The sequence below is a fragment of the Erpetoichthys calabaricus genome, chromosome 1 (assembly GCF_900747795.2).
Source record: "Erpetoichthys calabaricus chromosome 1, fErpCal1.3, whole genome shotgun sequence".
In the NCBI taxonomy this organism is placed as follows: domain Eukaryota; kingdom Metazoa; phylum Chordata; class Cladistia; order Polypteriformes; family Polypteridae; genus Erpetoichthys; species Erpetoichthys calabaricus.
In genome coordinates this window covers 190,150,277-190,175,959 of record NC_041394.2, presented here as the reverse complement: position 1 = coordinate 190,175,959, position 25,683 = coordinate 190,150,277, and the positions used below count along the sequence as shown (strand labels likewise).

General features: G+C 36.9%; 1 protein-coding gene across 4 annotated transcripts in view; it reads right to left on the bottom strand.

The window, feature by feature from the left end:
* The window catches only part of tbxas1 (thromboxane A synthase 1 (platelet)), a 379,177-nt gene that overhangs the window by 85,312 nt on the left and 268,182 nt on the right, over positions 1–25,683 (bottom strand). For all 4 annotated transcript variants that reach the window (XM_028810450.2, XM_051935311.1, XM_051935318.1 and 1 more), the window contains 4 exons: positions 23,811–23,899; positions 18,252–18,400; positions 2,122–2,252; positions 1,440–1,748 (listed from right to left, as the gene is read on the bottom strand). In XM_028810450.2, the coding sequence (XP_028666283.2) occupies positions 1,440–1,748; positions 2,122–2,252; positions 18,252–18,400; positions 23,811–23,899 (678 nt within the window). The remainder of the gene's footprint in view (positions 1–1,439; positions 1,749–2,121; positions 2,253–18,251; positions 18,401–23,810; positions 23,900–25,683) is intronic.

Sequence of the window (25,683 nt, the reverse complement as noted above, 5' to 3'; positions counted from 1 at the left end):
TAGAAAGTACAATGATATTACTTCAGTTCTTAAGTTACTTTGTTGACTTGTTGCATGTTGTTCGGATGTGAATGTAAGAGAATTTCACATTCCTCTATACACATAACAATATTACTACTACTGCAGCTGATACTACAATAAAGCTGTGAACGTTCTTGTGTCCCTTGCCTAATTTAATAATGCTTGTATATCTGAATATTCACTATAATCACAAGATAGGGAAATGCTTAGAGTTTATAGAATAAATGCATTTTAGATGCAAGTCTTTTACAATATTGAAAGATCTGCCTGCCAGTGAGGAATGTCTTATCAATTTCAATATTAAAAGAGGGGGGGAAAGCAACTCTTTATAAAAGTGCCAATGTGGCTGTTCATTGAACATTATTGTTTGTTCTCTTATGTTTGTCTAAACTAAGAATGCACCTTTTCTACTAACAGCCACTAACTGATCTGTTCCTTTTGTCTTTCACCCTTCAGTATAATGAGCAATTTTGTGCTATTCCTACATAAATAAAATGTAACTGTTTCATCCTTCCAAAGAGAAATCACAGTAAATGGCATCAACAGTAGTAGTCCTCACTGTTAAACCATCACAGAATACCACTGTAATTACAGACAGTCTGCTACACAGTGATTTTTCACAAAGACAGTGGTACCTCACAGTTGTTTACGGTCTTCAGGGTGTTGAGTTTTTTATTTCTTCTTCCTTGTTTGTAACCGACTGTACGAATTTTAAGAAATGTAATTAAATTTTATAAATGTTTATTGAATCTATTTTGTATTCTATTATTAGGCTATTATATTTAGAAGGTGTACTCATTTTTTTAGCTAGACAAAATCTGCTATTTTTTTGCCAATCTTTGAAAGTGGTAGTATTTTAAAAAAATCTAATTAAATTGAACTTTACAATATGTAATTCTGGTTTGAAGCCTGTGAGAAAGTATGCTTTTCATGTTGTTATCGACTGGTTAATACAATTTAATAATAACACAAATGTGTTAAAAGGAGAAAAGGGGTTTTAAACTGAGAGGCATGGTGCTAACAATGTAGAATATGTATCAGTCAAAACTGAAGGATTTACTCAAATTTTTCATGACTATTTAGTGACTGGAATTTTTTTTAAATATATGTATTAGTTATTTAAAAACACAATTGCAGAATATTGATGGTTGGGTGAATGTTCAGATCTAGAAGAGTGTAAAATATATTATTGTTGTCTTAGAATGGCCCCATTCAACTTTTTTCTAAGGCTGCTTTTTGAGTTTGCCTAGGTTTTTTAGAAGATACAATTGACATTTTCAAGTATCCATTACAGGAAATCTAGAAGACCTTCATGCAATACAAAAATGGCAACACTTTAAACACATCAGAAATCAAACTAGCAAAAGTTTACCATTATAATGTGTAAATGAAAAGAAGAAAAGCATTAAAACACTCACGTGTCTGCTAAAAAAATCATCCACCTCCTTTATTACCATCTTCTGACAATCTTGGTAAATTGCCAACATGTAACAAGCAAATGCCAGTGTGCTACTAGTAGTTTCATAGCCAGCTAACAGGAAAATGAGTCCTTGTCCCATAATTTCATCTTCAGTCAGGGTTGTCTTTTGAACTTTCTTTGATGCTGTAGTTGTTTGAGCATCTCCAGATATATCATCAGTGTGGTGAACTAAATCAAAATTTTCAAGGCTGGCACATTCAGTGCTATTCCGGGCATCAAGCATTAGCTGAAGGAAGTCTCTACGTCTCTGCAAAAATCAAATAAACTAATAATTTGGTTGTTAATACAGAACTATGTGTGTGTCAATGCTATCATTGTGCTAAGAAAATGATTTAGTCATACTGAAAGGGTTAAAGGCCAAGATGATCCAGAAAGAAAGTGAGGAGGGAAAAAATGATAAGGAAGAAAAATTCATATTCTTTTTTACCTGTTGTAGTAATGGTTAATTTATTTTAACATACATTTTTTAAACTGAGCGATTGTCAGTGATTGCACCATTAGCAGAGCATTTTTTGGACAGAAATTATATTTTAACAAAAACAAAAATTAATGTGAAATACATTGTATACATTTTGATCTATTACATTGCCACATTTTATTGCAACAAGATAAAACCTCACCTCATTGGGGGACTGGTTGTCTCGCTCTTTGATAATGTTTTTGATGAAACTAATGAAGAAATCATTCAGGTTGTCCCTTTGTTTGTTTGGAACAATCCAAATCAAAGGAGAAATAAGAAATGGAAAGGCAACTATAAAACAAAAAGAAAAAGCAGTATTTTAGTGTCACAGATAATTGCAACAATGCTTTTCAATACGTACAATATCCAATGACAGCACTCTCTCATTCCGTTCTGCTGTTATATGTAGTCTGCCAGGAATCATTGTATTGGGCTAATTTTTTTTTCTCTACATGTTGCTATTATGAGATGTAATTTAGAAACATAATGCTTGTTCTCATTTTTATAACTATGTCATTCAAAAAAATTAATTATACTTTCAGAATGGTGCCATTAATTAACTGAATCAACAGAGTGAAACAGTGGGTGAGTGATAACTTATTTCTCTTACTTAGTGAAAATTCTGCAAATATTAATACAATTCTGTCAACTCTAGGCTTTGTCTTGCTTTTCATACTGATCTAACATTTACTTCTTATATTTAGCCCTTCTTCAGGTCTCTACACTGCCTCCCAGTTATATTTTAACATATAACGTATTGTGAAAAGGACGTCGTATAGCGCCCGACCCGGCACAGACTGACAACGAGGCACGTGTAAAAGAACAAAAAGACTTTATTTTTTTCAGCTGGAGGGCACGTCTTCCCCGTGAACCCTCCAGCCCCAACACAGTCCCAAGCACAGTTATAACACAAACCACAACTCTTCTTCTGGCACCACCACTCCTCCCAGGCAACCTCATCCTCTTCCTCCCGATTCTGACCCTGAGTGGTGGTTGCCGGTCCTTTTTATAGCCCACCCGGAAGTGCTCCAGGTACTTGATCACCTGTTCCTGATTGCACTTTCAGGCGGGGCTGTAGAGTTGTCCAGGCTGGCTCCGGGATCCATGTAGCACCCCCTGGCAGCCACCCCAGATCCCCACAGGGTTGTGGAGAACTCCATCTCCCATGGAACCCTGCAGGAAACTGAGGCACCATCATCAGCCAGGGAGGCTGCCACCAAGCGTCCAGGGGGAGGTACTGAGGAGCCCTTGGCTGCTCCCCCGGAACATAAGTAGAAGGGGCGTGCCAGCCGGGCATGGGACCCAGTCGCTCGCCACAGTATATTTCTCATCACTCCCATCTACAAAAAAACTATTAAATGTTTAATTTTAAAGAGCATATATAAAAATGATAAAATGCAGGATAAATAAAATTACTTTCATAAAGGCTTTTGTCTACAAGGTGTAAAGTCAGGGGTTATCGGCTTTCTAGTATAAAAGATGCCTGATAAAACAGAATTTACATCAAGCTGAACATTGTTATTTTTTAGAGTAAGTCTAACATTCTTGAGGCTACTTGAACATATTATATTATTGTTATATGACTTTAACGGTCACAATGCAATTATCATGTTAAGCCATTACTAAGGCTTTCCAGACCTTTCTTTTTGGTGTCTTGTGATGGAATCTGATGCTGCTTTTACTTTAATCAAGTTACACTTCTTGACGTTGGACAACTAAGACTCTCCCAAACCCATACACATCATATTGTACTCTATTAATGTTTTACAACAGTCAGGGAGGTGCAGGGCAGCCAGTTGATTAAAGTCAGGCAAAATCTGAATTTGTCTTTTCTCAACTACCTTGGGTCTTCCAAAGCTTTATTTTCTCTAGGGTCTGTAAACACCAGAGTTTGTTTTTCTCTACTTTGTTAATTCACTTTATACGTTATTACCAGTTGATTTTGGGAGTCGTATGAACCTGAAATATACAGGGGGTGGGCAAAATTAGGTTTACAGTTATGAGTATGTAAAATGCAGAGTTTATTTTTGTATTATTTATTTATTTATTAATTATTGCATCATTATTTGTATTATATGTCTTTTTATTTGTCGTCTTCTTATTATTTTTACTAGAAAGCACACTTCAAGAATGTGTAAATAAAGAAGGCTGAAAATTTGACCACTTACAAGATTGTACTTAATCAAGTTAATAAAACTATTGAGTTAATAAAGCTATTTTAATAATCTTAACCTGCATGTCTTTTTCCATACAAACAATGGTAAACTACTTTTGCCCACTCCTGTATATTATACAGAAATAAAGGTAAGACCAGATGGGTTCTTAAATTTGGATGTTACTTCCTGCTTGACACCCTACAACACTTTCAGGGTCAAAAGTGCCCTCTGAAACCCTAGGGGCCATTCCTAAATTCCTGCAAACCTGGATGTCACTTTACTTCTAAAAGGGACGGGCAGGCTTTTGTAAGTATGTAGATGACAATGACTAGAAGCCTATCTGCTACCTCTTACCTGGCTGGAGAATTTCTACATCCACTCTAGCTTTACCGGCTGTTCATTCCCTAAATCCTGGAAGCTGTTCTATACAGGGCTCCAATTATTAAATTATCTTTGAAAAATCCTTTAATTGTTAGCATGTCCATTTTGATTCCTACTGTACATTCAGAGCTAGTTCCAATAATTCTATATCCCTGAAATGTCTATTTCTGGGATTCCTTCAATTTTTAAAAGGCTGGAAGCAATTAAATGATAGTGCCTCAGTTACTCTTTTTATCATGGCCTCCTAGAGCCCAAATCCTATCCAATTCAGTCCAGCTTGAAGCACACAGCTGTCCTGATGCTACCTAGGATATACTGTATATAGCCATAGATTTTTTTAAATCATATTATTTTATTTAGCAAAATTTTAGAGCAGCTATCATTCTAAAACATGTTTATTGTGCTAATAATGTGCTTGTGTTTTATTATTAACTAGCTGGGCTACCCACATAAGATAAGTTGAAATATAAGTAATCAGTATAGACCTCATGTTTTTTTATTTGATACATGTGTTGTCCATTTGGTCTAGGATAATAACATGCCCTGATCCTTTTCTTATTCTGATAGAGTCACCTGATTTCAACACTTCCTCTTGGTATCGCCTGTTAAACTAACCACTTCTGTAGTCAAAGTATTTTGCTTGGAAAATGTGCTGGTGACCGATACCGCCATTGCTTGGTTTAGTGATGTCAGCCTAGTTGTGTAAGAGCCTTGGTTTCCCAACATATGCATCGATTCATCGTTATTTCACTCATTCATTGTCTAGCACATGAAGTTACCGTAAATACCCACATATAGGACGATACCATGTATAGGACGCAGTGGATTTTTGACCTTAAAAACCATGGAAAAACCTGTGAACCTGTTTATAGGACGCATCCTGATTTTGAGTTACCGGGATACTAATTAAAAGCTGCTGCCGTCAGCGCCAGTGATTGTATCCATGCGTTTGTGTTAGGCTGGAATATCTCTGAACAACAACAAAGAGTGAGAAACATACTAAATGGCGAAAATGACGTATCGGTGACGTGAATATTCAAAATAAAACAATTTCCAAACATTACAATAAGGCATACAGGTGGATGTATAGTAAAATGAGCTTTCAAACGCCGTGTCATTCTTCAAAATCGATACAGTATTAGCGACGCTACACCTGAAAAATACTTTAATTTGAAATGGTGTGAAATGCCAGTGCGGGGGCAACGGCTAATCACGCGCAGACTGAGGCATACCCCGGTAGCTACAATTGCAGCACTGCTAATCGACTGTCGCTTGAAAACAAACCTTGAAATTCAAATTGGATTCAAACCACTCCTCTCTGTCCCCGTCACACAGCCATCGAAGGCGAAGGAAAGGCACTGACACACGCGCACACGATCATAAAGTCCAATATCCCATTACATAGTTTTAAAGATAGCTGTTCATTATTACCCAGTCAACATGGCGAAAACAACATGACAGAGCTATACTGCAAAGTTTAAACTGGAATTGATCATTTACGCGAAAGAACACGGGAACCGGGCAGCTGAGCAGCAATTTGGTCCGACAGAATGCGCAATCAGAAAATGGAGAAAAGCCGAAAGTACCATCAAAGAAATGCGAGAAGTAAACAGGGCGAACAGAGGCTTGAAGGCTCACCACCCTAACCTGGAAAAGGCACTCATTAAATGGATTGAAAGTTTGTCCCTGTGACTTACCGTATTACGTAATTGTCATTGCAAACGGCAATCTAACAGAAAATTGTCTGCGTGTAAAAGTAAAAGGCAAATTTGAATCTGATGGGGTCAGGGATATCCGGGGAAAATGGTAAGGACAGTTTGTGAGGTATCAGCTGCGATAGTTTAACACTCCAGTACATTGTGGTGAATGCTGGTAACAGTCAGGCGGGCGGGCGAGGCAAGCATTCAAAGTTTGTCGCGTTTGGGAATCGCTGTATGCAGCGTGTAAAACAGTTTGCGAGTGTGGCAGGAGAAGGGTACCGTAATCACGTTTGGGAATCGCTGTATGCAGCATGTAAAACAGTTTGCGAGTGTGGCAGGAGGAGGGTAATCGCGTTAGGGAATCGCTGTATGCAGTGTGTAAAACAGTTTGCGAGTGTGGTAGGAGGAGGGTTAGATTTGGCGGGCGGGGCTCTGTCGTGTCGTGCGTAGTGAATTCTTGGTGGGCGGGGCTCGGTGAATTATATATATATATATATATATATATATATATATATACAGTGATCCCTCGCTATATCGCGCTTCGCCTTTCGCGGCTTCACTCCATCGCGGATTTTATATGTAAGCATATTTAAATATATATCGCGGATTTTTCGCTGCTTCGCGGGTTTCTGCGGACAATGGGTCTTTTAATTTCTGGTACATGCTTCCTCAGTTGGTTTGCCCAGTTGATTTCATACAAGGGACGCTATTGGCAGATGGCTGAGAAGCTATCCAGCTTACTTTCTCTCTCTCTCTCTCTTGCGCTGACGTAGGGGGGTGTGAGCAGGGGGGCTGTGTGCAGCTGCTTCCTGAAGGACGTGCTGCACGGTGCTTCACATACTTAAAAGCTCAAAGGGCACGTATTGATTTTTGACTTTATTTGTTTTTCTGTGGCTCTCTCTCTCTTCCTGCTCCTGATAGAGGGGGTGTGAGCTGCCGCCTTCAACAGCTTTGTACCGGCGGTGCTTCGCATACTTAAAAGCCAAAAAGCCCTATTGATTTTTTTTTTGACTGCTTGCTTTGCACTCCTTTGAAAAGGAAGATATGTTTGCATTCTTTTAATTGTGAGACAGAACTGTCATCTCTGTCTTGTCATGGAGCACAGTTTAAACTTTTGAAAAAGAGACAAATGTTTGTTTGCAGTGTTTGAATAACGTTCCTGTCTCTCTACAACCTCCTGTGTTTCTGCGCAAATCTGTGACCCAAGCATGACATTCTAAAAATAACCATATAAACATATGGTTTCTACTTCGCGGATTTTCCTATTTCGCGGGTGGCTCTGGAACGCAACCCCCGCGATGGAGGAGGGATTACTGTATATATATATATATATATATATATATATATATATATATATATATATATATATACCCGCGCTTCGCAGTGGCGAAGTACTGCTTTAAAATTTTAAATAATAAACTGAGGGGAAAATGTACCAATAATTATCTGTTAAGGATCTCTTTGTATACCACGTTGTCAGTTCGCCCCTCCGGTTGTAATATAACCAAGCTGTGCGCTGAGCTTACTCTTGAGCATGCAACGTATAGTTGGCCATGTGAAAAGCAATCTTGCCTCAAATCAATGCCAACCTTTTGTAGGGTCTGTCCCTGAGACTTATTAATTGTCATTGTGAAGCTGAGCCTTACTGGAAATTGGAGGTGTTTGAATTGAAATGGGAGATCAGAAGGTATAACGGGGATGCGAGGAATAAAAACTCTCTCCCTGAGCCACCGCCAGTAAAAATAGTTGCCTATTTTGCAAGCATGTGACCTGAAGTCTCATGCCATTACAAAGTTTCGGTGGCTGTAAGTTTCTCAGTAACATTATTGGTGCCCCAACCTTCAAAATTAGATTATGCTCAGGAGTGTCTGGAGGATTCAGAGTGTGGACCGAGCTGCAGGCTATGGACGTATATATGTACGTAAGTAGGATTCAGTTAGCGTTGGGAACCTGCATCCCAAATTTCTTGAAGATGGGCCCATTAAGTAACAAAGACCGTTGGAAAGTTCAATATGGCGGCCGACAGTGGTGTCATACCACCGAAATGAGTATGTACATCGGTTTCGGTTAGCACAGGGAAGCCGCCTACCAAATTTTGTGAAGATGGGGCCATAAATAAGAAAGTTTAACATGGCGGACGTTGTCGACCGTTACGTGTAGAATTTCGAAATGAAACCTGCGTAACTTTTGTAAGTAAGCTGTAAGGAATGAGCCTGACAAATTTCAGCCTTCTACCTACACGGGAAGTTGGAGAGTTAGTGATGAGTGAGTCAGTGAGGGTTTTGCCTTTTATTAGTATAGATGTATATGTGCATGTATATATGTGTATATGTGTATATATATATATATATATATATATATATATATATATATATATATATATATATAATATATATATATATATATATACATATATACAGAATTACCGCGAAACACGTGTCGCGTACTCTTTGCATTATTTGACAGTAAACTATTTCAACCATATGTATATATATGTATGTATGTATATATATGTGTATACAGTAATCCCTCCTCCATCGCGGGGGTTGCGTTTCAGAGCCACCCGCGAAATAAGAAAATCCAACGAAGTAGAAACCATATGTTTATATCGTTATTTTTATATTGTCATGCTTGGGTCACAGATTTGCGCAGAAACACAAGAGGTTGTAGAGAGACAGGAACGTTATTCAAACACTGCAAACAAACATTTGTCTCTTTTTTAAAAGTTTATGACAGTGCTCCATGACAAGACAGAGATGACAGTTCCGTCTCACAATTAAAAGAATGCAAACATATCTTCCTCTTCAAAGGAGTCAGGAGCAGAGACTGTCATAAAGGCAGAGGAAAATCAATAGGGCTGTTTGGCTTTTAAGTATGCGAAGCACCGCGGCACAAAGCTCTTGAAGGCGGCAGCTCACACCCCCTCCGTCAAGAGCACAGAAAGAGAGAGAGAGACAGAGAAAAACATGCAAGCAAAAATCAATACGTGCCCTTCGAGCTTTTAAGTATGCGAAGCACCGTGCAGCATGTCGTTTCAGGAAGCAGCTGCACAAAAGATAGCAACGTGAAGATAATCTTTCAGCATTTTTAGACGAGCGTCCGTATCGTCTAGGTGTGCGAACAGCCCCCCTGCTCAATCCCCCTACGTCAGGATCAGAGAAAGTCAGCGCAAGAGAAAGAGAAATGTAAGCTGGGTAGCTTCTCAGCCATCTGCCAATAGCGTCCCTTGTATGAAATCAACTGGGCAAACCAACTGAGGAAGCATGTACCAGAAATTAAAAGACCCATTGTCCGCAGAAACCCGCGAAGCAGCGAAAAATCTGCGATATATATTTAAATATGCTTACATATAAAATCCGCGATGGAGTGAAGCCGCGAAAGGCGAAGCGCGATATAGCAAGGGATTACTGTATATGTGTATATATGTATGAATGTATTTATGTATATATATATATATATATATATATATATATATGTATGTATATATATATGGTTTTGGCAACCAAGCGCTTTTTTTCCAACCTAGAAGACCTCTCTTGAGATCCTTTTAATCGCCTCATCGATTGCATGTCTTCCGAGGTAGTTTCAATACCCATTTCCTGCACCGAGTCATCTCCCATTTTATGAGTGACTGTGTTAGTGGCCGTACTTCGTACAGGTCTTTGAACGCACTGAATACTTGTAACTGGTGTCGCCCGTCGGCTACTTTCGACAGGGAATGGAAGCAATTGTCGAGTAACAAAAATTGCTTGTAAGTGATTTTGCATTGAAGAAATAGTAAAAACTTGATCACTTGGGTCAATACCTAAAGAAATACACACAGCAAATGCAATTGAGAAAACACCAGAATCTGTATGATTTAATTGTTGCTGTGCGTCTTCATAAACTATGGGAGGTTTGTAAGGAAACAAAGCATGAAGGAAACGAAGCTGCTCTTCGGTGAGGTTGAATTTTTTATCAACGTTTAAACTGTAATAGACATGAATTACAGCACCATCATAATAGGTACACACCCAGTGAGTCACTCGTTCAGTAGCTGCAGAAGGTAATATTTGAATATGTTTTGCATTTTGTGGAATGGGCATTATAGGTATGTCAGGAGTCCACATTAGCAAAACCTCTTGAGGTTGGAAAATTGTATGCGCAGCTAAAATTTTGTTGAATTTGCTCATGTGATCTGTTGATAAATAATCATTATTTACCAACTCATTCATTGCAAAATCTGACAGTGGTAAGATCACTCCTTCCATAACACTAAACACAAACACTAAGTAGACACTAACATTAAAAAACGGCAACACCGCCGGGAAGAACACTAAATGAGATAAAGCAAAAGTCTACTAAACTTCTTTATTATAACTGCTTTATTATAGCAGGTGAGGGGACGCTGGCGCATGCTTGTTGTTGCCGCTCCTCCCTGTTAACAACACTTTTCGCAAAATTCGCCTTAATTCTGCACTTTCTTATGCTTGTTTTATTTTGTTTATTGTACGTATAGTTTGTGGATACAGCTGACTCGAATTGCATGGATTTGGCTTAATATTTACAGATTTTATGGACTCCACTTTACTGGGAACAGCTGAGTCTGTGGATCACGGGACAAGACCTACAAACATTTCTTTGTACCTGGCGATCTAGCACCTCGGGATGATCTGTCTCCGTGATTATATTCGTTGTGCTGATCTGCTCCCGTTTCATCTTACAGTACCCTACGACCGGGAACTGATCTGATGTTCATACTAACCTGGTTTATGGCTTATGGCTCCGGGGCGATCACGCCTGAAATTACCAAGTGTTACTGTTTATGGCTGTGTACTGGAACATCCAAATCCTGCTTCCTGCTGCTTGCTATCACCGCTCACCTACGCTACCACACCCGCCTGTCCTACCGGCTGCGTTGTGCTGTGCTGCTTCTACACTGCTATCAGCTAAGTATCACTCACTATTTTAGCGCTTTGAGTACTGAGAAAAGCGCTATATAAATGTAATGAATTATTATTATTTATTATTAAACACTAAAGTACAAAAACGAAGTAGAAAGTAACACTAAACCGCAACACCACCGGGAACACCGCGTCTACTAAACACTAAGAAACACTAAGTAGAAACACTAAAGGAAAAAATACTATTCAGTACGTACCGTGTCTACTAAACAGTAAATCAGTAAAGAAGAAAGGACGGCAAGACTGCATCAGCTGCGGAGCTCAGCTCGGAGCGAAATGAAGTGAATGAAATGAGGTGAATGGGAGGGGAGATGATCACGTGACTCCAACACCCGCCTTAACTCTCCATCCCTCCACAAACACACAAACACAGTCACACGGATCCCAACTCTCTTTTATATATATAGATTTATAATTTTTGTAATAAAAGTATCCATGTATAAGACGCACCTGAGTTTTTAGGCCTACTTCTTAAGAAAAAAATGCATCCTATATGCGGGTATTTACGGTATTAGCATTAGAGCTAACATTACAACCTAATTCTACCAACCAGATGGTCACACAGATACACAGACATACACATAGACACTTTTTCTTTTAATAAGGCAAGTATAGGTATAGTTGTGCACATTTTGAGTTATATGTCTGCCTAAAATCTATTTAATTTAATTCTATAGAAGGAGAAACTACTATGGCTACAATGCAAATGTGTACAGAGTTTGAACTTAAAACAATGCATAATTTGTTCTTTTTTCAGTATTTAAACCTGAATGAAATGGTCTGTGTAATTAAAAGAAATTGAAATTGTGAAACAATAATGTGACTTACAATGTGAAAACCAGTGTTCAAGATCTAGTATGTTCAGCACACATTTTATTTGAGATGCACCAAGCAGATAAAAGCCAAGCTTTGCCTATCTATCTGTTCTTAATTATAAAGGTCAGCTGCATTCCCAAAATGTGTGAAGCAAGTCTTTTAATAGTTTCATCTCAGGGTTTCCCAACAGAAAGTCATGGAATCCTAAAAGTATGCTAGTCCACTTAAGTCTGAAATCATGGGAGAGGGATCAAAATGAAACAGTAAATGACAGCAGTAAAAAGAGTTTTAAAAGATGTAGTAAACAAGAGGGTATGTAAAAATGGATAATGCTCCTCTAGATAAGTACTGAGATGGGCTAAATTTCAATAGGATTTGAAAATGATATCTTGAAGTCAGCGCATGAATTACTGCAAAAGGTAATGTATCAGCTATGCAAGATGTCATTACAAAGTTTCACATAATTTCGAAATACAGTATATGCTCACCAACCATTATTTCATGTGGTATGGGTGCCATGAAATTGGGCTTGGCTAAAATTATATTTTTAAAAAACTGCAGCCTGCTATATACAAATGTGCTCTGAAAATATATAATTTTCCCTGAAATTATGCTTAACTAGATGCAAATCAATCATGGCAGCTGTGATAGTTCCTTTCTATGCTCTAACATGTAGCATTGCAATTTACCATTTATTCATTTCTGTTACATGCTGTATTTGAGTTTTTGTAGTTAATATAAATGACTTGACCTAATCTGCCTGTCAGCTATGTATTTTTTTCCATGCAAGCTACTGCTGCTACCATTTGCGATCTCACATTAGGCATTTTACCATTACTTTACTGCTAAATAATACTGGTTTTGTTTTAATTAATATACTGATACAGTAAGTGGAAGATGCTGGTTGTCATTCTGACTCCTTGGTTGCAAAAGAAAATACAATGCAGCTGTATCACAAGCTTGTTTGCAACATCTGGTGGATTATGGAAGTACTATAATTTTTCCTTATTACTTTAATCAGTGCTATGTGGCCCTCTCAAGTGAGCTGCCCAGTTTGTTTTATATGTATACAGAGAAAGGTAAGCTATAGATATAGGATAGTGAACATTTTGTTATACTGAATTATAAGCAGACAGTACTGCTTGCTTTCAAATCCTTCAATGCTGCCCCACCTTGAATTTTACATACTATTTCATAATGAAGACAGAAAGGATTAAGTGGTGAATACTTCTTATATTAGAATTTGTTGATGAAGCAGAAGCCAATTTTCTAATAAGTTAGGCAGAAAAGCAGCAACAGCATCTTGCTGTGGGCAATACCTATAGTGAGGCATCAGAAGAGGAATTACATTAACAAAATGTACAGCTTTGTACAGTTTTCACAAACTCAGCTCATGCATCTCTTTTGTTTCATGTTATTCATTTTCCAATTTGGTTTTAAAACGTAGCAGAGTGTGATTATATTTTCTGCATATACTGGCACATTTAGAACATTAGACAATATTATACCATAAACGATTCTCAATACACATATTTGGAATGTAATTACAAGTGCTTTAAATCAACAGTTAATTAAAACAAAAGTTCTTCTTTAGTTTTCTGTTAATGATTTTCACATCAGTCATTGGAATCTAGGAAACTCTCTGAACTGCTCTGATATGGAACTGCACAAGAAATGTAGAATTATGAGTAACAGAACTCAAATCATTAAACATTAATTAATGATAATGGCCTGTCTTAGGCAGCATGTGCAAATACAGCTTTCCCAAGTGTTGATATTCAAAATAACCTAGATCTGGGATTTAAAGAGTAGATTTTTTATTTTTATTTTACTGTTGGCTTTTTGACCCAAAACAATATTGTTGCCCCCATATTCACCGCATCTCACTTTCTGGGACTTTTTTGTTCCTGAAATTAAAAATTGAGACTTAAGGAAAGAAGATGTGCTACTGTGTTAGAAATCCAGGAAAAGATGCAGGAGGAGTTGACCTAATTTGCCTGTCAGCTATGTATTAAAAAAAAAAAAATAAAATTCACATTATGAGGAACTGCTCCAAACGTCTTTAGAATTTAGCAGAGAGAGAGAGTGAGAGATTGGGAGCACGGACTGTTAGCACATTGCCACACCCACCACATGACAACCACCTGGATTGGGACCCAAGTGCAGCGGGTGACACCTCAGCACCACATTGGAACAGTGTTGGTTTTTTATGGTGGCTGGAGTGCCAGTCCTGCCACCAACCCCCAACTTTTCTCTTTAAGTTGGAGGACCTGCTTGAAGACATCTATTAATATTGTCCTTAATTATTTAAGTATTCTGAACTTTGTATGACCTTTGTAATCCCTTTTTGAGTGAATACTACATGTTTAATTTTCTGATTTCTTACTTTCCAAATGGGTTGAAGAGGGTAGGTAGCATCTGATTTGAACAGAATATTGCATTGCATATCCAGTTGTTTAGTTGTAATTCTTTCAAAGTAATGTAATTTATAAATCAATAAAATTAATACATAATTTCTTAAATTATTAACAATCTCACACATAAAGGCTTAAGAGGTCTAGACCAGGGGGGTATTTTTCGTACGTCGCTTAAACCATCCGAGATCAGATGCCTCATCTTGGATGAGTTAATGCCAGTGAAACTCATCCAGATAAGTCGGTTTTTCAAATGCAGCTGTGTACTAGATTAGTCGAGCTGGGTCTAATCATACGAGATGAATGCGCGTGCCCGCGCTGATTGAAAAGCCCATATATATTGAGTCTAGAAAACATGATCAGCAAGTCTTTCATAGGCTGTAACAAAATGACGAAAGAACAGGCGCATTTTTTTTTCCACACAAGCGGACCCGGACCTTTCATTCGAAGGACATGAAGAATTTCAAGATTTAATATGCACAAGGGGTAACACTGCAAAAGCAGCCCAAACCAGAAAAGACGGCTGGCAAAAACTGGCAGACAAATGAAATGTGTGTGCGTTGTACTTACTGAAAGCAGCGTTTCATTTCCTATGTGTCAGATTAATTATTGTTTAATATGTCATAATTCCAGATCAAACGTGAGCACAAGGAGAACATGGGAACAGGTTAAAGTGAAGTACAAGAATATACTTCAAACTGGTAAATATTGGTATATAACTATTTAAAGAATTGATGACATAAAGAATCATATATAATGTAAAGAACATTAATTTTAAAGCTAATAAGAAGGCAGACAAGCAAAAAACAGGTGGAGACCTAACCCCTGCAGAAGAGTTGGCTCTCCAGCAACATGCCCATCACCCTGTTTCTGAGGGCATTCCAGAGGGAAGCTCCTCCTCAGAACCAGTGGCAGGATGCAGTGGTCACTTCATTTAAGGTAAAGGATGGTCATTGCATATATTTGTCCTCAATGTGTGCCATAGGTATGTTCCATATAGCCCTCTTTTTTGTTGGGTCAGTTGCAGGGAATGTCATATCCCTAGAACCTGTGTCTGACCAACGAGATATTGACGAAGGTCAAATATTTGATGAAGACACTGTGTCTGATTATTCATCAGGAGGAGAGGTACATTTTCCAAATAATGTTTGATCAAACTCCACTGTGATCAGTCCCATATGCCCCAATCACATTTGGAAACCCTGGGTAATGTGAATGTTAGGCTAATTGTGAGATTCTTTATGGAATACCTGCAATGGCATGAAACGCCTCTTTTGTCTGCACACGCAGGTGTCCAGGAAACACAATGAAAACCCGAAGGAAATGTTTCAGAGCCAAACAGACTTTACGAATTGCCTGGCAAACTGCACTTTTCGATAGATGTTCTGCATCGCCTACAGAATATAAAAAAGTGCCGCTTGCAAGAAACCTCAAAGCAATGCATACCATATGTGTGGTTGTGAGAACCCGACTTCGCCGAGTTTGACTTCGAATATACGGAGCTAATAAATCTTTGAGGTACAATATTCCCCCTCGGCTAAAGCAGTATCTTTCGAAAAGAATTTCCTCCGGGAGCAATAAAGGATCTTGTAGATCGCGCAAAACCCTCTTTATATGAAATTCTCTTCGTATAATTTGCGCACCAATATCAACTGGTCGCTCATTCATGAATGGCGAAGCCATGACTGGATGACTTCCACCCACCGTCGCTGATTACGTGTGTAAACTAATCCTTGTTTACGTAGAACAAACCTGCTCTGAGCAGGTTTGCGGATTTGGATGTGTTGCTATGACAACACTTCCAGCAAGAGTTTCAAAAAACCAACAGATCCAGGATCATGCCAAATTGTCAACAATTACATCCGGCTAAGCGAGTAATCCACGTACGAAAAATACCCCCCAGGGGTTTCTAACTCTAGTCCTGGAGCTCTATTGTCGCTGCAGGTTTTAATTCCATCCCTTTTCTTAATTAGTGACCAGTTTTTGCTGCTAATTAACTCTTTCTTCTTAATTTTAATTGACTGCCTATTTAACAGTCAGCTCCCTTAATTATTAATGTTTCCCTTAATAAGCCGTCAAACAATAATGAAATGCAAAACGAGCCAACACATGACCAGCAATCTGTGGTTCTCACACAATATATGGATTTAATTAACAACAAAAATTGGCTTCTAATTAAAAAACTGGCTGGAGTGAAATTGACTGAAATTTGAGGGCCCTTCTTAGCTGGTCATTTGTTGGCTCACTTCACATCTGTTTTGGTGCTGTTTAAGGAAAAATGAAGCAATTCATGGAACTGAACCTTAAAAAATAAGTCACTTAAAATTAAGGGAAAAAAGTTAATAAATAGCAAAAACTACACCTTTAGATACAGAGTCCCAAAACATTGGAATAATTTAACAATCAATATAAGAAAAGATTAATCAGTCTCAGCATTTAAATCAGTGTCAAAGACTCCAAAGCATACACTTCTTAAGCCTCAAATTTAATAAATGTGGCAGTTGTTTTTGTTTGGAAATCAGGCCCCTCACTATTTTTTTACCTTCTCTCAGCAGTGACCTTTGGTGAATCTTGGAGTGGATGAACTACCACTCCTGAAAGTCACATTTGTCAAACCTTCATGGTGTTCTGTGCTGAACTGTCATTATTGCTTATAATATTGTTATTATTCTAGCACCACAAAATAAGAGACAGCTGAGTCCTTCAAAATGGACCACAGAAAACATCCCAGAATCTTAACTAGTCTGTCCAAAAACATAGGCCACACCCAGGCATGCCTGACTTTAGGCAACTGGGGGGCTTCAGGCCAGATTAGGCCCCAAGATGAAGAACAGGATTGTAAAGTAAAAATAATAGCAAAGAGTCTCAAAAAGATAAGGCATGGACCTCTAGGTAGAGCACCATAAGAACTCAGGGCTGGGGGTAGTGATAAGTCTACAAAAATCTTTATAAAATTTAAGATTTATTCACAAAAATCTGAAAATATACCAAAATGTTTAAAAGATCAAAAAAGAGGCAAAAGGCTACCAACAAGGCAATCTGAAAGCAAACAAGTCCCAATACATAAATCAGAAAATTAAATCCTTAAAACTGAGCCAGTTCAAAAAAACATGAAGTCCAAAGAAGCTCAGGGGGAAACTTTACACCTTTCATTAAAAACTCATTATAATAGTTCTTTTAAATAAATAAACAAAAAAATGTCACGTTTGTTTTTTTTTTTTATTATAGCTGTCAGTCTGACCCAAATACTTAATCTAAAGAAAAATATTCTGCCAATGCAGCATTTTGCTGAAAATTGAAACATTCCTATGAAAGAACATACTGCAAAGTGCTTAAGGAGCAATAATATTTTCATTATTTACTTTAAAGACTTATTGTGTGACAGTGGTTAGTGTGGCAACCAGGCAGTTCCAGGAGAGAAGTAATTCCAGACTTGTCATTGTCAGTTTACTAGTTTTAAATGCACAAATAGATGCGATATACAGTTAAAATGCTTGTAAACTAGTGCATTATAAAATAACATCCAGTAATTGTTTTTAACAGAAGAATCATGGTTAATAAAAATACAGCTTACAATTAAAAAATATTAAAGTTACTTCTTTTCATTCTTTACACCGGGTTTCTTCACAAGTTTATGTCTTTATTTAAGATGGTTACTCAGAAGTTATTAGTGTTGTTTTATAACTGAATATTTTACAATTACTTCTTTTAAAGAGTGTTTTTATTTATTTTTTTTTGTGCTGGAGGAAAAATTTAGACCCATTTGCAAATAGCAATCCACATTGTCTCATTTTTAAGATATCCAAATTTTGTTAAGGTTAAAATATCCTGATATTTAATGTCAGGGGATTGTAAGAAAAAATATGTGTAAAATACTTACTAAATAGCATTACCAAAGGTCGAAAAAATGTGAAAGAAAAAAAGGTTTGAGCATGTTTAACAAAGGGGTTGTCTGGATTCTTCTGTGAGTTCACTTGGGTACCAAATGCTACACTGGCAATGACATCCATGGTGAAGCAGCCCAGACATCTGAAGATAACAAAAACAATGAAATAAGTAAATTAAAATACTGCATAGTTATTAAAAAGTAATAGGCAAAGTTATCAACCTTGGGACACTATGTACATACACGGTTCCATTTTGCTTTGTAAGTAATGAATCTTATTTTAACCTTAAACTATGCCATTTGAAAATGTTTTCTTCTCTTACAGTACTTCCTAAATTTACTCACTTTCAAACATTTTCTATTGATACTCAAAGTATAATTTTTCTTTCTAATGTATTGCTACTATATCATAAAATCCATTATTTTCCTAATGTTATTCAGTCCCATTAAAGGGATACCTATAGTATATTTTCAAATTACTTTCATATTGAATCAGTTTCTTTCCTGTAAGCTAAATGGAAATACAAAAGTAAACTGGAGCTTCAGTTTTAATCAAACAATTGATTCTCTGTATGGAGGAGCCTTCAATCTATTACATATCTCAAAGTGCTCACTCACATTCATTCCCCTCTGGCAAACTTAATAACCTTTACAACAGATCTGAAGAAAAAGGAGCTTAGTATTAACAATCCCTTTGCTCCTCTTATCCCAAAGTAGTTCAAACACCAGTCTCTTCTTTGCAAAAGCCTTACATTTCTTCATTTTCTATCAAGGAATACAATGTCACAAACATGAAAGTAATCTGCTCACACACATCATTAACCAGTCTCTTATAGAGTGTACTGTCCCAGATTGCAATCAACTTTCTGCTATTGTTCCAGTTCCCAAAAAAAGATAAAATAACCTGCCGCAGTGATTACAGGCCTATTCCACTTACATCTAATTATAATATTTGAACAGGTACTTATAACCCGTCTTAAACTCTGTTACTGCTCCTCATCTTGAACCACTTCAGTTTGCATTTAGGTAAAATAGATCTGTGGAAAATGCCATAAACATGGGCCTTCACTTTATTCTAGAGCATCTGGACTGTCATTCCATACGATCAAGTCTAACTTATACAGTGAAAAAGATAACATTACATACAATCAAGTTGAACTGAACAAAACATAATCCAAATTCAATTTAGCATTTAACACCATTGTCCCTGAACTGCTGTTAACAAAACTATGACAAAATGAACTGACTGCTTTCTTTTCTAAACATAGAGTATTTTGACAAACAGGAAATAGAATGTTTGGATAGGCTCCCACTTCTCTGACTGTCTCTATATCAGTACAGGCTCTGTACTTATCTCCCTACTATTTTCCCTGTAGGTCCACTGACTTTTCAGCAAAAATCAGTAAGTTCACCAGAGACATCAACATTATTGAACTAATTGCTATTTGAAATAAAACAGCATACAGAAAGGAGGTGCCTTGTCTTTAGTCTTGATACACTACAACTAAACTGGTACTGAATATCTCCAAGACAATGGATATGATAATCTGCTTTCAGAAAAGCAGTTACAACCTCTCCCTCTAGAGAAAAGCCAAGCAAAATGACACCTTTTATTGGCTAACTAAAAAGATTACTTTCTCTACATTCATAATGGCTAACACAGTACAACACCCTAGTACTACAACCTCTCCCTCTAGAAATTATTGATTCTGCATTCCATATGGTGGAGTCCTTCAAATTTTGGGACACAAATATCGCAAGCACTCTCGGCTGGGATATTGACACAACTTCCATCACTAAGAAGGCTCAACAGCAGTTGTACTTTTTAAGCCAACTACAGAAATTAAATATTGCCCAGCCTATCCTAGTACAATTCTACAAAGCCATAATTAAAAGTGTTATCACATTCTCCATTGTTCACTGGTTTGATTCAGCAATAGTCCACTCCAAAAATAAATTACAGCATGTTGTCAGGTCTGCTGAAAGAATAATTCGCCTTACGCATACATCTGTTGCAGACCTGTATATATCTAGTTTTATAAACCACATCAAAAGGAACACCACTGACTCATCATATGCAGATCATCACTTGTTCCAAAAACTCCAATATGGTAAATGCTTTAGGTCCGTTAAAACTAACAAGCACCTAAACAATTTCTTTCCCAGAGCCATAGCAAACCAATAATTTAGCCTATCCATCTTGCTTACTCATCTATTCCTTCATTAATGAAGATGTGAATGTGTGTGTATGCATATGTACATATATGGGTGTACGTGTGCATACAAACTATACAGACATATATTTAAATTTGCACCTCCTTTATATATAGAACTGTTTATATTGTTGTTTAATTTATGCTATGTATGTTATTTAATATGAGATGTTTCTGTTATAAGCAGCTCCAAAGCCTTTAAATTAAATTCCTGTACATTAAGTACTAATGAATAAAAGTGATTCTGACGTAAATATCAGAAACCCTACCATTTCAGTGATGTCATTACAATATTGATTTCAGAGGCACCTCATTCCTAGATAAAAACATTCTCCTAAATATTTCAAAAGAAAATAAAATTATAACTTTGCCGGCAAAAATTTGGAAACCTCAAAAAGCCATATGATATGAACCACAGTGATATACAAACAGACATCCTCAAAGTACTTGTATAAGGAATTTACAAAACAGCATGTGTTCCAACAAAATCATCCAGGGATACATTTATATCATCATCAATCAAGTCAAAGTGGACAACACCTATAGATTTGTATAAGCATCTTTTGCCTTTAATAATGTTAGCTTTGATGAACCCACCCTCATAAAAACATTAAAAACAGGAGTAATGAGAGGACTGTGCTGAAAATATTTCTTTCTCAGAAAGAAATTCTCATCTCAGATTGCAAAATTGTCATGGATGACTACAAAGAAATCAGAAAGAATATTATGGGGTGAGCACTTCATTCTGTCTACCAAGCATTTCTGGTGGAAACTTGATTTGAAGATGTTTTTTATTGTGTCTGGACCTGGAATACTAGCAATGCATGGGGGAGCATGAATTCTGCTTTGTATTATAAAAATGTAAAACAGAACATCAGGTGGTCGGTTAGTCAATCATGTGGGAAGCACAATATGGTCATTTAGCAAGATAAAAATTCCAAACTTATAAACAACAGAAAGAGTGAAGTTTTAAGACGTCTGATGTTTATGATTGGCAAAGGCAAACTCCAGATCTGTTATTACTACTTTACGTTATGCAACATCAGAAAAACTGAGAGGGAGCTGAATGTTATATAATTTTGTTTGTTAAATACACATCTATATTTGATATTGGTTACTTATTCATGCTACTTTAATCTATTATTAGGATTTGTGTGAAAATCACATAACATTCAGCTTTCAATAAGTACAAAATTTCAGAAGTAATACAGCAAAAACCTGTGGTGTTCAAAAGTATTCAGTTCCTTTGAAAGTCATCATAATTTTCTGCATGAGACAAAATTTGTACATATGTATCCATTCAGTATTTTTAAAGTGAACTTTTATGCTGTAAGAATTCATTCCCAAAGTCAAAATAAACCATTTTCTGTACATATTTAACTGAAGAAGAAACAAAACAAAAGTTAGTATTTGCCTACAGTAAGTATTTAATCCTCTGTTCTTTGGAAGCTCCAGGTTTACACAAATTACAAATAATTCACAACAACACAAAGTTGACAGTCATTTGACCATAATTAAACATAATTAAAGACTTTATACCTGGATATAACAAGCACCCTTTGTAAAGGTCATAGTCTTTGTTGGACAATCATTGCAAAAATGAAGACAAAGGAACATCGGGGGAGTGGTGGCTCTGAGGCTAAGGATCTGCGCTGGTATACCAAAGATTGCCGGTTCGAATCCCTGTCACTGCCAAAAGAGATGCTACTCTGCTGGGTCCTTGAGCAAGGCCCTTAACCTATAATTGCTCCAGGGGCACTGTACAATGGCTAACCCTGCGCTCTGACCCCAAGGGGTATGAGAAAACTAACAAATTCCTAATACAAGAAATTGTATAAGCGAAACAAAGAACAAAAAAAATTAAAAAAATTATGCTGACATGAAAAACAAAGTCATTGAAATACACAAGTCAGGAAATGGCTACAAAAAAAATCTTAAGCACTGTTGGATCCATCATCAGAAAGTGGAAGGTTCATCAAGGCACCAAGACTCTAACTAGAACAGGTCGTCCCTTAAAACTAAATATCAGAGTAAGACGTCAACTGGTGGGAGAGGCTATGAAAAATCAAACCATCACTCTCAGAAGTCTGCAATGCTCTGTGGCTGAAACTGGAGTGAAGGTGTATGGGTTAACAATTTCAAGAACTCTCCATTGAATCGGCCTGTACGGGAGAGTAGCAAGAAAGAAGCCATTCCTTAAGGAGGTCCACATAAAAGCACATACAGTATTTGCTACAAAGCATGGGAAAGACCCAGTTAAAATGTAGGAAAAGGTTTTATGGTCAGATGAGACCAAAACAGAACTTTCTGGTGAGCCTTCAGAGACGTATGTGTGCCGTAAAACTCACAATGCCTATGCCTCAAGAAACACCATACCTACAGTGAAGTATTGTGGTAGCAGCATCATGCAATGGGAATGCTTTTCATGTGCTGGGACTGGGAGTCTTGTTAGAGCTGAAGGAACAATGGATGAACAGAAATACCACATAGTATTGCAGGAGAACTTGTTCCAGTCTGCTATGAACCTACGGCTCATCTTTCAACATGACAATGACCCTATGCATAAGGCCAAACCAACAACTAGAATGGCTCAAAAACAGAAATGTGAATGTTTTAGAATGGCCAAGTCAAAGCCTTGATCTTAACTCTATTGAGAATATGTGGCACAATTTGAAAACTATGTTCAGAGGCGCCATCCCACCAACCTAGTGGATCTCTAGAAATTCTGCCAAGAAGAATGAGGGAAAATCACTCCTGAACAATGTGAAAAACTGGAACATAATTAATCCAAAAGAATTAAGGCTGTTATTGCAGCAAAAGGGTTATCGGCAAAGTATTAATGTATAGGGCTTGAATGCTTATGCAAACAATAACTTTTTAGTATTCCTTATTCAGTTAAATATCTATAGAAAACAGTTTATTTTGACTTTGGACTATATATTGTTTCAGCATAAGAGTTCACATTAAAATAGTGAATAGATAAATATGTGTACAAATCTTTTGTCATGCTGAAAATTACGATGACCTTCAAAGGGATTGAAAACTCCTGCATGCCATTATATATTTTTTTCATGGAACTGCACATGTTCAAGATTCATCTATCCAACTATTTTCTGTACTATCTTTGTGTACTTCAGATCTGTAGGGGCCAGAGAAAAATTCGCCAATATTGGCAACCAATCCTAGATGGAGCAATAGTCAATTTCTGACCACATTCATGCACACACAATTCCACACTCACTTACACAGGATTATTTTAGAATCACTAATAAACCTCACCCATAATGTATGTAAAGTAGAGGATAAAAACAAAATAACCAGAGAACTCCTCATAACTTACTTATGAACATTAAAGCTTTGGCCTGAGTCAGCATAAACCTTCAAGTTTTCAACCAGTGTGTCAGCAGCTATGTTTATCAATGGAACCATCTAAAAAGAGAGAGAGGGAGACACACACATAAATATGGAGTCATGTTTCCAGTGTATAGTATATTTGATAAAGCCACCCTGAACCACCTTACAATAAAGCAAATCTTAAACCGTTGGGTATATATATTATGACTTTTAATGTTTTTTTTTGTTTTTTTTTATTTAATTTTCTTCAACAAGTAATGAAACCTATATGGAAGGAAAAAATAATACAAAGGAAATTACCAAAATTAATTTGTTAGGTAAATTAAATTATACATTAAAGGTATAATGCAGCACAGACTCAAAATCACAAAGGATAAGATAAATATCAAATGAATTGATAAACTTCTCAAAAAGGAGGAGCACTGTACATTAAACTTCAAGTGGAATATATAACCTCAAAAACTATACCTATCCCAAAAATCACAATCATATTGTTTCATCAATTGGAACAATAATCAAAATTTAACATTACATGGTAGCAAGAAGATGCTTCAAAACTTTGAGTCCACAAAATGGCTATATTAAGGTGGCATTGTTATCCATGTACCTGCCATGGGGCCTCATTTATATATTCAATTGTGAAAATAAGCACACACCAAAACACAGGAAAATGCACACACTAGGGAAAAAAAATCAGATTTATAAAACCTGCTGTATGCACTTTTTTATGCAATTTAGTTCTACAAATCACAATCATCATATTAAATGTGTACTTGTGAACATGTCTCAATGCTAATCATCCTCACACATATGGAATCATGATGCTGCATACGTTCATTGGCCAGTAGAGCAGCCTTCCACCTGACGTGTTGAGACCTCACTACCTGCACTCAAGACTATCTGGCTGTACTCCACAACTGACAGCACAAGATCATGTGTGATATTAAAACACCACACCTCTGCATTCTAGCGGTCTGGGAAAAGCGCAAGATGCCAGGGTTTGAGCAGGTAACCACTATCACCTAGAACATGTAATGCCACGATTGCTAATACAATGAAAAGTATAGAACATATAAAAAAAAAACTGTTGGTTCAGTTGGTTACCTTACTAACAAGACAACCACCATGTACTGTACCATCTTATCTGACCAAAGCTAGTTTGCCTCAAAATAAGCGAATCATGGGTTGACCCAGGCCACAGAGATGTGATGATTGTTAGTCTAATTTTAACATCACATATGACATATGCATTAATGGAATGTAACAGATTATGGTTAACAAAAGAAGTTTTATTCTTGTTATTGCAATATGAGTTCAGTAAAGTGAAGTAAAGGACACTGCTGTACATTGCCTATGTATCTTGGCAAAATATGTTATGTTTTATGTATGTACACCAATACCATATGAAAACTTGATGTAGTGCCTTGCTGGCCAGTTCACAACAAGCATGATGGAATGAAGCTTGCCTGATATATTACTGACGTGTCAGACAGTTTCCTTGAAAAGTGAAAACAGGAGGCTACATAAACTGATGAAAAAGCAAAAAGGTTCTTCAGTGTAAACACATAGCCTTAGCCTTCTTAAAAGGAAACTAAAATACAGTTTGTGCATCATATTCATCACATTTGAGGTTTAATATGTCACATCAATGCACATTATAATAATGTCTTGGTGATATGAAATGATTATATGTGAGAGTTGTCATTTATCAGATATGGCTACATTCTCTATTTTGATCAAGGGTGTTGTCATGTCCCAGTTTCTTTGAAATGCTAAGAACACATGGGTCAGAGTTGCTGTAAATATATGCAAGCTTTCGCCTCAAGCTTTCGTTTATAAATCCTACCACTTGTTCAGGA